Here is a 12,803-nt window from a genome sequence, read left to right on the forward strand (position 1 = left end):
TATGTTTTGACTACTCACCAAATTACTGTGTTTCCTGAAATAAAATGGACCAATTTTCCGTTCATACTATACTATTTTTTTATTATTGAACTGTATTTATTTATTTTTTAAACAATGTAAGAATTATATGGAATGGTATCTTATTACCATACCATATAATTCTTAAATTGTTAAAAAAATTATTTTTATTTATTTATTTTTTTAAACAATTTAAGAATTATATCGCATGGTATCTTATACCATACCATGTAATTCTTAAATTGTTAAAAAAAATATTTTTATTTATTTTTTTTAAAACAATTTAAGAATTATATAACCAAACTGTAGTTAAAAGAGTCATTTACAACATTTTCGGAGTATTTGTAAAACTCGTCCAAAATTAATTAAAAAGCATCCGCTTTATTCCAGTTTATTCCAAAAACTCAAAAGGGCATATCATTTGACAATTTAATATAAAAACAGATCTTATTTCAACCCTTTCACGATGATCAGTTTTCACAGGCAGTTGTCATTAGTGGGCCTGGATTAGATTACCACTCATGCAAATCCTCCCTATTGACCGGCTCCCCCACTTGAGAATTAAAAGAAGGACAATAAAATAATGAAAATGGAGAGGTCATATAATAGTCGGCAATTCACTTTTGTTGAAATGATAATGTTGTAACTATGTCATATGAATATTATTGAAGGGTTCTTAATAGTATACATATTTTAAATGGTTGATCCATTTTAAAATCATGTTACATGTTAATTTTTTAATGTGATGTAACATTCACCATGTCAACTTATTATTTTTATTAATTAAACTTATCAGTTTTCATTGTTCAGTTACTTGTGATTAAAGTTTAGGCAGATTTATGATAGTGAATGCAGACTTGTTTAAGAAAAACATTTAATAATAAAAATTATAAGGAAACTTGAACATTTCAATGTGCATTTTTAGTTCATTAACAAAAAGAGAGCGAAAAACAGCACCATTCTAAATATTACAAAACAAAGATTAAACACAATTATCTTGATTTCTAAATATAAAAAATAGAATGCTAGTAAAAATCTTGAAATAAAAACTGATAACTATCAGCTAAGAGATCAAGTGCAATTATCTATACAATAATGTCAATAGACACAAACTACTGTTTAATTTTATTTGTACACTTTATCTACACGTTCGATGTTTTGAACATCTTTCATGTGGTTAGGCGTGAACAGTCTTTGGCTCGTTGAGGGTTTCGTTGTCTTCGGTGATCCTGTTCTTCTTCCGAGGCGGAGTCACCGATTTTTTGTCGTTTACTTCTGAATTGTTGTTGGATTCTTCAGATGAGGTTGGGTTCGTGGGACTGGAGAGATCAGACAGTTTCAGCCCAGGGATAGGGATTGGGATGGGTATGGGTATGGGGATAGGTAGGAAAATCGGATAAGGTACAATAGTAGTTGGGGGAGGTACTAGAGATGAAGGCCTGAACAAAGGTGGTTGTAAAGGTCTTGAAATTGGCAAAAGTGGTGGGATATTATTGTTGTTCATTTTCCTCGGGATAGGCTGAGTCGGGAACCTATCGTGAAAGAAATGAGGAGGAGGGATCAAGCCAGGAGGTAAGAAATATTGCCTGTCATGGATGAACGGAGGATGCATCTGTAACGGAACATGAGGATGGAATTTTGGCGGTGAAGCACTGTTACTCCTTGGTGATAAAGAGCTTGCTCTCTCCTGAACTTTTCTTTTCATGCACCTTTTCTTTGGGATTTCTTTGATTCTCTTGTCTTTTTCATGTTGTGGACTCGATGGTGGCAGTTTGATTTCTATAAGGGGTGATGTCAATCTTGGAGCTGGTGACAGAGACTTGTCAGTCTCGGGTGATTGTGATCTGCAATCCCTTAACCAAAGATCAGGTGTTATTAAATTGGTTCCACTCTTTTCTGACCCACTTGGAGCTGACGCCTCCTGCAAATGTGGATGCAATTCAAGATGCGCTTGTGTTTCCTTGCAGAATATATTCATCTTGTATTGATTCAAGCATTTGTCGCTAGAAGAAAGAAAAAACAGTGTTAAAAAATTAATTAATTTCAACAAGGACTATTCTGTTACCTGCAGAATTGCAGCTGGTGATCTCCATCTTGGAAATCGACATAATTGACCGTGTGTCGGACGTGCTTGCACCAGTCGCATGTCTTATTCCTTTTGAAGTTGGCTCTCCTGCATTGCGTAAAACACTGTTCGGAACAAAACACCTTGTTCCCACTTGGTGTTTTGAAGTTGAACTGTTTTGCATTTCCCACCTTTTGGCACCACGCACAGCACATGCATCCAGATGGTACTGAAAAAATACAGAAAATGAAAATTAATAATAATTTTCAAAATATAATTAGTATTAGTATCATTGTTAGAGAAGATCTTGGATGTCAGAAATCAGAAAAATATGTTTACATTGTTATTAAACAATAATGTCAATTAAAAAATGGGATAGGGATAAAAGAGGCGGCCACAAGGCCTACTGTACCTCAACCTGAAAAGATCTATTGTGTTCAATTAAAAAAATGAGTAATTTTCATAACCACCAATAGCTGCAAGTATGTAATTAATACACAAATTCACCCAACATGTATGCAAACTGACACACCAATCGAAAAACAATTACTAACACCAACCTGCAAACAGTACATACACACACATACAGATGGATGTCTGCACAAACAAAACACAGTTTACTGGCATTGACAATCATTAAAAAATATTTAAAAACGATAAAATAATTTGCATACACAAAATTCACAAACCTTTCGACAAAACCAGTATAGACAAATACACACACCCACCCTCAACTACCATACACTCAGTTTTGGGATATGCTAATATAAGGATAATATTTATTTAAAAGAAAACAATTCACTGGTATTGACAATCACTAAAATAAAATATTTATTCACATACCAACAAATTTACAAACTCACTGACAAAACCAACATAGACTAATAGACACACTTAACCTCAACTACAACAAACTCAGTTTTGGGATATGTGAATATTTATTAAAGAAAAAGCAGTAAACTGTCATTGACAATTCATACAGACATTCACACACAAATTTTCAAACCCACAGATAAAACCAGCATAAGATTGTCTTCGGATATGTCACTATTTTCTATGGCACTCCAAAATTAGAATGGAATAAGCTGTAGGCTTGTTTCAAAGTCCTAATAAAACCAGCTTAGTCAAATACTTTCACCCACCCTCAACCCCCATACCCCCAGAGTCGGTAATATGAACATGATATATATTTAAGTGTGTGGTGATTAGTGACTGTTAATCGATAATTATTCAGAAATCGTGAGATGCGGTCTGGTGTGATGTAGGTTTCAGAAAAACATTTTCTTTATCGTTATATATTTAAGGAAAAAAGCTCAATAGTTTTTATAATCACTTGTAAACAAACAAAATATCTATTAGAAAATTGTGAATGGAGCGCTTAATGGTAAACAAACTAAACTCGAGCCCCTTTTAAAAATATTTGCCCAGTATTCAATTCCCCAGCAGGTGCTTTTTCTTACTCTGCCAGGTTCTAAATTGAACATGTTTGGTAGGGGGGAAAACTTTTGCTCTATCCAAATAATTCTCTGTTTTGTTTTTCTTTTTATACTTTACAAAAAGTATAAAGTTTGGCACAATTTGTGTCCAAATGAATATATAAATAAAGATTTAAATGTAATAGCATAAAAATCAATTAATTAAAGGGTACTAAATTAAATAAGAAGGAGAAAAATTAATCATCATCAGCGTAAAAGGGGTAGATTTGGGTTAGGGGCAGTGTAGAGATTATATGGATTGCATTGTGGGTCTTCAATTTAAATTTAAATTTTTTTGCACGTGAGAAATCTTCAGGCCGGGCTTTCGTTTGAATTGTTAGAATGTGAGTTGTGTGTGTTTATTTTGTGAGATGTGGCCAGTGTTTGTGTATGATTTTTCAGTCGTTAGCAGTTTGCGAAGAAACGACTCACCCTCTCCGGTTACATAGTCCAGAGTTGAGTTGCAAACGGAGTTTCGGTTTTCACGGAGTAGAAGGAAATCTGAAACGGTTTCAATTACCTAAGAGGGAAGGCCCTCCATGACCGTCCTCGTATTTTTCAACGGAATTTGTTTATTTATTCACCGGGGTTGTTTACCTCCTGGGGAATTGGGTTAAACGGCTTTGAACACGGACTGTAGCGGTTCCAACAAAGCCAAGACAAACGTTTTGAGAAATACACTTGTTAACATAAACAATAAACAAAAGTTATTTTCTAAAACGCTGATTTGTACAAGAGGACCACAAAAGATACAGGCTTTTTTTTTTTTTAATTCGCAAACTCTAACGAAGCGCGTCTGCGTGCTCATTTCTCTTTATCTGCAGATCTATCATACAACGCCGAAGTTTTTCCTTCAGAACATTTGCGTAGAACGAACAACGTGTCAGTTTAAGTATTGGCTAATTATTTTCTATGATGATAATATCAAGTTTAAAGATATTCACTTTTTTTAGAAGGATAGAAGAATCCAAAGTCGATTTCTGTACAGTATCGCTTTTACCAAATTCTAAATGCAAGTCAAGAGATTTTTTTTCTCGATGGCAAAACGTCGAGGAATTCAATCGGTCATATAGGCATTTATTGAAGAACGATGTATCTGTATCGTACCTCGGACTTTATCGTTTTCAGCCTCGTCCCCAGGTGCAATTATCCACTTTAGTCCATCTTGGGGTTGTTAGTGATGGACCTTAGAAATATGTGTTGAACCTGTAACATCCTAATGAAGATAATACTGGTGAGACTCCATTCTGGAGCTGCGTAAAGTAGCTTAGATCTGACTATCATATTGTACAAAAGCTTTTTGTTAAAAGTGCTCTCTTGGACTCCTTGCTAAAAATGGGAAAATAAGACTCATAGACAGCCATCGTGTACATATTCATTATTGACGATTCTTAAAAAGAAATGGTTAATTGCAAGTGGGACTTAAGGAGAGCTTCGTAAATCATGGATTCTTAAGTTAAGAACGAAAAATACATTTAGCCAAGTTTTCGGTCTTATTATTGGGGAATTATATACAATTTTTTGCATATTAAATGCTACTTATTACTAAAAACCAGTAGACACTATGTGGGAACTGGTAGAATAAACACCTACATTGCAGAGATATTGCAGTGGATGAGAAAAAACGACAACTAACTACAAACTAACTATTGACTGCCACTTAAGAACAAAAACAGTACACGTCATTCCACGATTTACCAAGGCTTCAGGTTGATGACATTTCCTCTGCATTAGAGAACATAAACGAAGACAGTACTGCTAGGATGTGTTCTTAGACATGTCTCGAGCTTTTGGCATTGGGACTCTCTTCAAACTAAAGCATTCTGGCTCCTTATTATCAATCCTAAAATCATAGCTGCTTCAAAGTAAGGTGCGGTAATTTATATGGATTTACAAGTTTATTGCACAAAAAAAATCGACATCTATACAGGTTAAATACCTTGGTTTACTTATACAGTAGAATGGCATGGAATCCACACACAAGACTCAATAACAAGGTCTAAACAGGCAACTACGAAAACTGCTAGGAATTTACGGCAGATAATAAACTAATACTCTATAAACGTTACTCCGACCTATTTGCACATACGAAACGAAGTTGTGGAGTACCACCAAGCTGACTAATATCAAACTAATCCAAGCATTCTAAGAGTCCTAAGAAGAATTTTCCACGCTTGTACACAACGTTTCTTGCTCACTCCACCTGATATTAGCCTTCGTTAAACAATTGAAACTGCTTTCTCAAAGTTTCACTCCAATCTTTCAACCCATTCCTACTGGTCAAGCCCTCTCCATTACCTTCTTGGAAAAGATTTATGCTTTGGGCATTTCGCCGGCATATGGTAAAAATGTCTGATATCCTCTGGTCCCGATAATATCTGTATCCGAACCAAGGGGCAACAACCATCTTTCTTAATACCATGTTTCTCGTTTTGTCACTAGTTTGTGCGAAGCCTTTTAAAAAATAGGACTTTTTGTGAAAACTGAGAATAGGGTCAAGTTGACCTCAAAACCGTCCTAATAATAATTTTCCTATAATGTAGAAAACCTTTTTTCAGAGGCAAGGCCGTTCTATTTCGAGACGGATGGATCCCCGGCCTCTCCATTTCAACCGCGTATCCCCGCGACGTACGTGATTTATTCCGATAATTTCGTTCTGTTGCCTTAGGAGAAAAGCGAGGCCGGCCGGAGCACCGCGATACCCGACACCGGGAGGTAGATCGGAACGATAAGGACTGCGATATAAATTAACGTCCTTGCCCGACTCGCTTATCTAATTAAATCCAGCAGCGCGAAATAAATCCAACTGTTGAGATAGCCAACGTCTGTCTACGTACAGGAGGAGAAAACTTAATCCTCTTTCAAAGAGTTTCAAATTTCTTTAAATTCCGATCCGGAGAATTGTAGGAGGACGGACTTCATGCTTTCCAAGCCTCCGGAACACTTCTGCAATTTCTACTTTCAATTCAGCAGTTATATTACTTTAATAATAAGTTCCATCCTGTCAAAGTAAGGAAAAAGACTGCTTTTACAATATCATGCTAAAATTACAAAATTGTTATATCGTCCATCTAATTCCACCTTTTGAAAAGTTTGAACTCGAGTGGAAAAGTCATTCCAACACTTAGAAAGCTAGAGCAAGCTGAAACACAGCATAACTTCAATCTAAAATTAGGGACAATTGGTTCTAATTTTTATTGAAGATTTATATAGAAAATAGAATAGGACTTAAAACATGATAAAGTGTTATTCCTTGTTGCCACGTTATTTATTCATTAATCAATATAACCTAATAAAGCAAATTATTGCAGTTGAAAACCGTGTAAGAGTTATTAGTTCCATGTGTGCTATTCAACTCGAACAATTCAAACAAAATCTTAAAGAAGTTCCAGATATTTATAAATAAAATGAATAAAAGATGGTAAAATCTGTGTAACATAAGGCTGCTTCTCCATTGAAAGAAGGCAGTAACCCAAGGGTTATTCATGAGTACGATGGTATTCAAGTCCACAATAAAGTTGCACTATGCAGGTAATAAAAGTTTGAAACAGTAAATTTTTGTTGTTCTTCGTATGCTATTTACTTCATAATTATTATGAAAATCTTCACGGGCTATGAGTTTGTTGTTTAATTTAGAAAATAGGGAATTCTCTTTAGCAGAAGTGCCTCAAAGGCTGTTCCTGGGAACACGCTATTTAACTTATACTAAAACGGTTCTATCGATGTTCAGGTACTTTTATTCAAATGATTTTACATGTTGCTACTGACTGAAATCATGCAGTACTCCAAGGTTATTCCAAGCTATTTAATTCAACTCGCAGCATTTCGATAAATTTTATTTGGCCGAATTGTAAGAAAGCTCTCATTGGATGTACGGGCACATAAACTTTGCATTTTTAACAGATAATTTTTGCAAAAGGAATGCACTATTCCAAGTTTATTCCTGGATACCACTCTGTTCAACTTTCACTAAAGCTTAATCAAGCGGTATTTAGATTCATTTATATTTCCTAATTTGAAGGCAGTCCTTTAGATGTGTACGTTCCTAAATTTAAAAAGAATGCAGTACATCAAGTGTTTTCCTAGGTTCCACAGTATTCAACTCTCGCTAAAACCTAGCAACACTAAGCAGTATTTAAAGACATTTTTATGACAAAGTATGAAGGCAGTATGAGTGGCTGTATGAATGCATAAACTCAAGTAATTTTACAGGTTACTTATTAGGCAAATGGATGCCGTAACACAAGGGTTATTCCTAGGTCTCTCTCTATTTAGCCTACACTACAAATGAACTAAGCAGTTATTTGAAGTTTTTAACCCTGTAAGATTGATTTGCGGATTTTTGCTACATTTCAAGTTTTAAATTTGACTTAGTTGTTTATTGTCTGTGTTTCTTTGTCTTGAAATATAAAAAAAAGTTCAAACTAACGGGATTTCAGCAAAAGTCATTATTAAGACTGGACATTTGAATTATTTTGTATGACCTAAATTTAAGGTAGGTAACATACTTATGCATGTTTGTTCTTCATAATCCTGCTGAAATACCTTGACCACGTCGAAAATAACGTAATGCGTGCATACATTTTCTCAAACTTTAGACCCTTACAAAAAATTCAATACTGACATTCCGGATCATTATCACGTATTCTATATAAGCGATGGTTCGCAAGCTGTTTATCACAAACTTAAATCTTTGTGAAGATCGGGTAACTCAAGCCGGGACATTAGGGCTAATTACGTTCGGAAAAGGCTGAAACCCAAGAAGCTCCTATCAGTTATCAGCGTTAAAATTTAACCAATTGAAATTTAAGAGCGAGCCCCTGATATTTACACGACTTTAGAGCAAACTCGATCTGAGCAACAGGGGAAACAAGCAGGTGCTGTTGAACTTTTTAAATTCCCATCATACACCCTGCACATGTGTATGTTTAACAATGTCACTGTAAGTTAAGAATAAAAAAAAAAAAATTTTTATACAAAACACAATATGGTTAAGTTTATTATTATAAAAATTAGTAATCAATCCAATTACATTTAAATCATATTAATAGATAAAAACCCAATTTTCAGCTTGTAAAAGTGCAAAAATACACCAACATATTACATAAAGCTTTTTGTTTGGCTTTGCTGACCAGGCGTCCGCCACGCCATACATAAAGCTTATTTATTTAGCTTATTAGTTTATTTAAAAAAATAATAATAATAAAAAATAAGATTTACACTTCATAAATCGTTTACTGGTCGATTATTTACGGTTAAAGATATAGCAAAACAAACGGGATAAGATGGAAAAGAAGATTGGAAATCAAAATTTTCCCCATCAAGTACAGTATCTCTTGGGTCAGACCTGTCACCCACACTAATAAATTTAATGGAATCAGCTGCACTGCCCAACTATTTAAAATACCCACCTTTTCTGTTATAATTTAGATTTTTTGCCTTATTTATAATATTGGTCATATATAATAATTTAGATTAAAATTGTCAATGCAATATCTAATAAATCTAGACTAATCTGCAGATCACGTGTCGTGACATTCAGCCTCAAACGTTTATCTCATTTAACTAAAACGGTCAATTATACATATGTGTTAAATTGGAAAGCTTTAGCACATTGCAATTAAATAATTTTACGGAAAAACATCATCCTCTCCAGCGAACTTTAAGAAAATGCACTTGTAAGCTTATAAATTATAAATAAGATAAAGTTTAATTTTAGGCCAAGTACTAACAAAAATATAACAATTGTTGTTTATTGTCATAGCAGAGATACTAGATTCAACCAATTTTAACAACTTTATTTATCTCTTTTAAGATCTAGTTGGTAGATGGTATGTAAAGCTGAATTTCTCTGCTAGATACACAAGAATATTCTCTACCGTAGTCAATTGTTGCTGGTATACTGTTGAGTTTTCGTAAAAATAATTAGTTTTTAGAAAATAGGTCAAAGTGCAGGCCATTTTTAGTTTTTAGAAAATAGGTCAAAGTGCAGGCCATTTTCAGGTCGATGGTGTAGAGGCTATAAAAAAATACTGTTTACCAAACTTCTGAAATTATTGTACATATATTCAAAAAACAGTTTGATAAGCCAATTTAATAGCAAATATTGTTTCGTTTTTTCAAGCAGACAAACCAGAAATCCTGTAATCGTTAGGGACAAGCTGAATTTCACAGGGGTAGTCTGAAAGAAATCTTCCTTCTATTTCAATAAAAATTATTATTTTTATTGCAAGTAACAAGGAAATATTCAAAACGTGACAGCCAGACCATTGCGCAAAATTAAGTTTATACCATTGACATTGGTCAAAATGGCGTAGTGTGCATTTTAATTAATGTCTCTTAAACTTCAAAGACTAATATATATTTCTTATGAACACACTCTATAAAAGAGGATTTAGACAGTTTCGATTTTAATAAGGAAAGCATAGGTAATGAGAAAAACAAGCTGGATTTTTTGATAACGAGGACAGAAGCTAACAGAAAAAAACCGGAACTTTCTATATATAATTCTACTGTAACAAGTAATAAACCATAGGGAGGAAGGTAGACAACCCACAACCAAATTTCCTTATCTTGATATCACCAAAAACTCATCATTGAACAATATAGTCCCATGAAAATTATGCATTAACAATATTCAATTCCCAAAATTTACTTCGACAAATTTTATCAAATTGTTTTGAATCTTTTAAACTGAAAACCAATTTTAGTTATATATAATGTTTTGATGTTTCGGGAATTTACACTCATAATCAAACTTTTTATTTTTAAAAGACATAAGTATTGGGTTGTCCGGAAAATAATGCAGGATTTTAAGTTTTCATTAAAAAAAATCTATATAAAATATTCTGTTTACGTTTACAGGATTACTCATTTGTATGAATGTCAACACTTATTAATCCTCTTCCAAATGATATTGTTTGTTTACCTCTGTAGCATTCCGCTACTTGGAAATAATTCAGTCATCCTTATAATGTCAAAGCGAGAATTTCGTACGATTTTCTTTTACGAGTTTAAACTCGGCCGAAGCGGAGCCCAAACGGCTAGAAACATTAACCAAGTCTGGGGCGAGGGTTGTGTTAATGAGTGCACTGTGCAAAGGTGGTTTAAAAAATTTCGGGAGGGAGATTTCAGCCTTGAAGATGAAGAAGGTCGTGGAAGGCCTTCCTCTCTTAATGATGATGTTCTGCGATCAGTGGTGGAAGAAAACCCCAAAACAACTGTTCGAGAACTTGCTGACCACCTCAAGGCGATTGGAAAAGTGAAAAAACTCGAAAATTGGGTTCCACACTCATTAAACGATCGCCAAAAAAATCAGCGCTTTGATGTTTGTGCATCACTTCTTTGTCGAAACAAAAATGACCCATTTCTGGCCAGAATTGTTACATGTGACGAAAAGTGGATTCTCTACGATAACACTAGACGTTCTGGACAGTGGCTCGACAAAGGAGAAGCTCCAATACATTTTCCAAAGCCCCCAACTCATCAAAAAAAGGTAATGGTTACGGTATGGTGGGCTTCATTTGGTTTAATACACTACAGCTTCTTAAATCCTGGCGAAACCATCAATGCTGAATCATACTGTAACCAAATTAATACCATGCATCAGAAATTGGCAGTAATGAAGCCCTCTTTGGTCAATCGGAAAGGGCCCATTTTGTTGCATGACAACGCTCGACCACATGTGTCACGTGTAACGTCACAAAAATTATTGGAGCTTGGCTATGAAACTTTGCCTCACCCACCCTACTCTCCGGACCTCTCGCCTACTGACTACCATTTTTTTAGACACCTGGACCACTACTTACAACACATAATATTCAAAAATCAAACGGAACTGGAAAATGCATTTATTGACTTTATCAATTCTAAAAATTCTGAATTCTACTCAGACGGAATTAATAAGTTACCAACACGTTGGGAGAAATGTATTGAGAGTATGGGAAATTATTTTGATTAAAGAACATTGCTTTAAAGTAACTAGTTTCTTTTTTTTTGTTTAATACCAAAATCCTGCATTATTTTCCGGACAACCCAATATAACAGAGGATATTAGTATTTTACATTTTATTGGCTTACCTTTTCAAAAATTATTAAATTTTTCATTATATAGTTTCTTTTAAAATAATCTTTTGTAGTCTTTTAATGAAACATTATTGTATACAAGTTCTGAATTCACAACCAAAAACCCTCATTTTGACTAGATTGACGCTTGGATTTTAACGAAATACAGTAAATTATCTTTGATTTTAAGCAGATAAAGCAGTATTGTTTGATAGTTACGTATCATTCTGGTCTGACCATTCGCGCTGATTCCTGTTGGTTCTGACACATTTCGGCAAGGTAACTATCAAATAATAGGTTTATCATTTCGCAGATCACAGAAGGAACTCTCACAAGACAAAGCAATGTTTCATAGATAAATTAGAATAATATGGTGTTTCTCGCCCATACGAAATTATTCCATCGAAGTCTTTGGTCTCTGACAACGATCTGACTTTCATAAAATGTGAACCCCGAAAATCCGTACAGACCATTGATCGGACGAATCTAACATGCATTTCTGACGTAAGACTTGGAAATCTTTCAACGTTTTCACTTGAATGAAAATTTATCGTTTTTGTGTAAGGCCGACAATTCCTAAAATATTTTGCTTTTTATGTACAGCCTTAATCTGAGTACAGGTCATCTGAGTTAAATGTCCAAAACGATCAAAAATCCAACTTTCAAACTGCAGTTACAGTGGATAGTGTACGTTACTGTTTCCAAAAAGCTGAAAACCAACCGAATCGATTTAACTCAGAAAGTATTTTAGAAATAAATTGGAACAATCTGAATTTCTTGACTACACCATTTTTCTTAAAAAATCTTTCCGTCAATGCCACTGATGAACGATAACATGTCCGTTTTTGCATTGAGGTGATTAGTCATTTGACTGGGAACAGGCCTGCATTTCTGGACCAAAGGCATTCGACGGAGGATGTAGTGCGTTATAGTTTCCGAAAAAGTTTGAAAACGCACCTGAACCAATCAACAGACACCCGATCCGATCGACTTGAGCAAATTGATCTTTGCTTTTAAGCAGATAAAGCAATGGGGGAACAGGTAGGCCATATTGTCACCTGACTTCCTCCGTCTATTCTAGTGACTTCCGACGCTCTTCCTCTCCCTCCTGAACACGGGTAAAAATAGTCACGCCCACAATGAGCCGGACGAAATCCGAGGCCTAATCCACGTCGACGGGT

The 12,803-nt window shown here is 34.7% G+C and overlaps 1 protein-coding gene across 5 annotated transcripts in view; it reads right to left on the bottom strand.

Annotated features, from left to right (window-relative positions):
- Window positions 1–309: 309 nt before the first annotated feature.
- The window catches only part of LOC106669057 (sine oculis-binding protein homolog), a 51,130-nt gene continuing 38,636 nt past the window's right edge, over window positions 310–12,803 (bottom strand). For 2 of the 5 annotated variants that reach the window (XM_024226372.1, XM_024226371.1), the window contains exons 3-4: window positions 2,084–2,312; window positions 310–2,021 (exon numbers count right to left, since the gene is read on the bottom strand). In XM_024226372.1, the coding sequence (XP_024082140.1) occupies window positions 1,196–2,021; window positions 2,084–2,312 (1,055 nt within the window). In that variant the 3' untranslated portion in view covers window positions 310–1,195. Of the gene's footprint in view, window positions 2,022–2,083; window positions 2,313–3,990; window positions 4,206–12,803 lie in introns of those variants that run through there. The other 3 variants (XM_024226373.1, XM_014398313.2, XM_014398312.2) reach the window with 3 other exon arrangements.

Source organism: Cimex lectularius, unplaced genomic scaffold (genome assembly GCF_000648675.2).
Source record: "Cimex lectularius strain Harlan isolate CLEC.00 unplaced genomic scaffold, Clec_2.1 scaffold171, whole genome shotgun sequence".
Lineage (NCBI taxonomy): Eukaryota > Metazoa > Arthropoda > Insecta > Hemiptera > Cimicidae > Cimex > Cimex lectularius.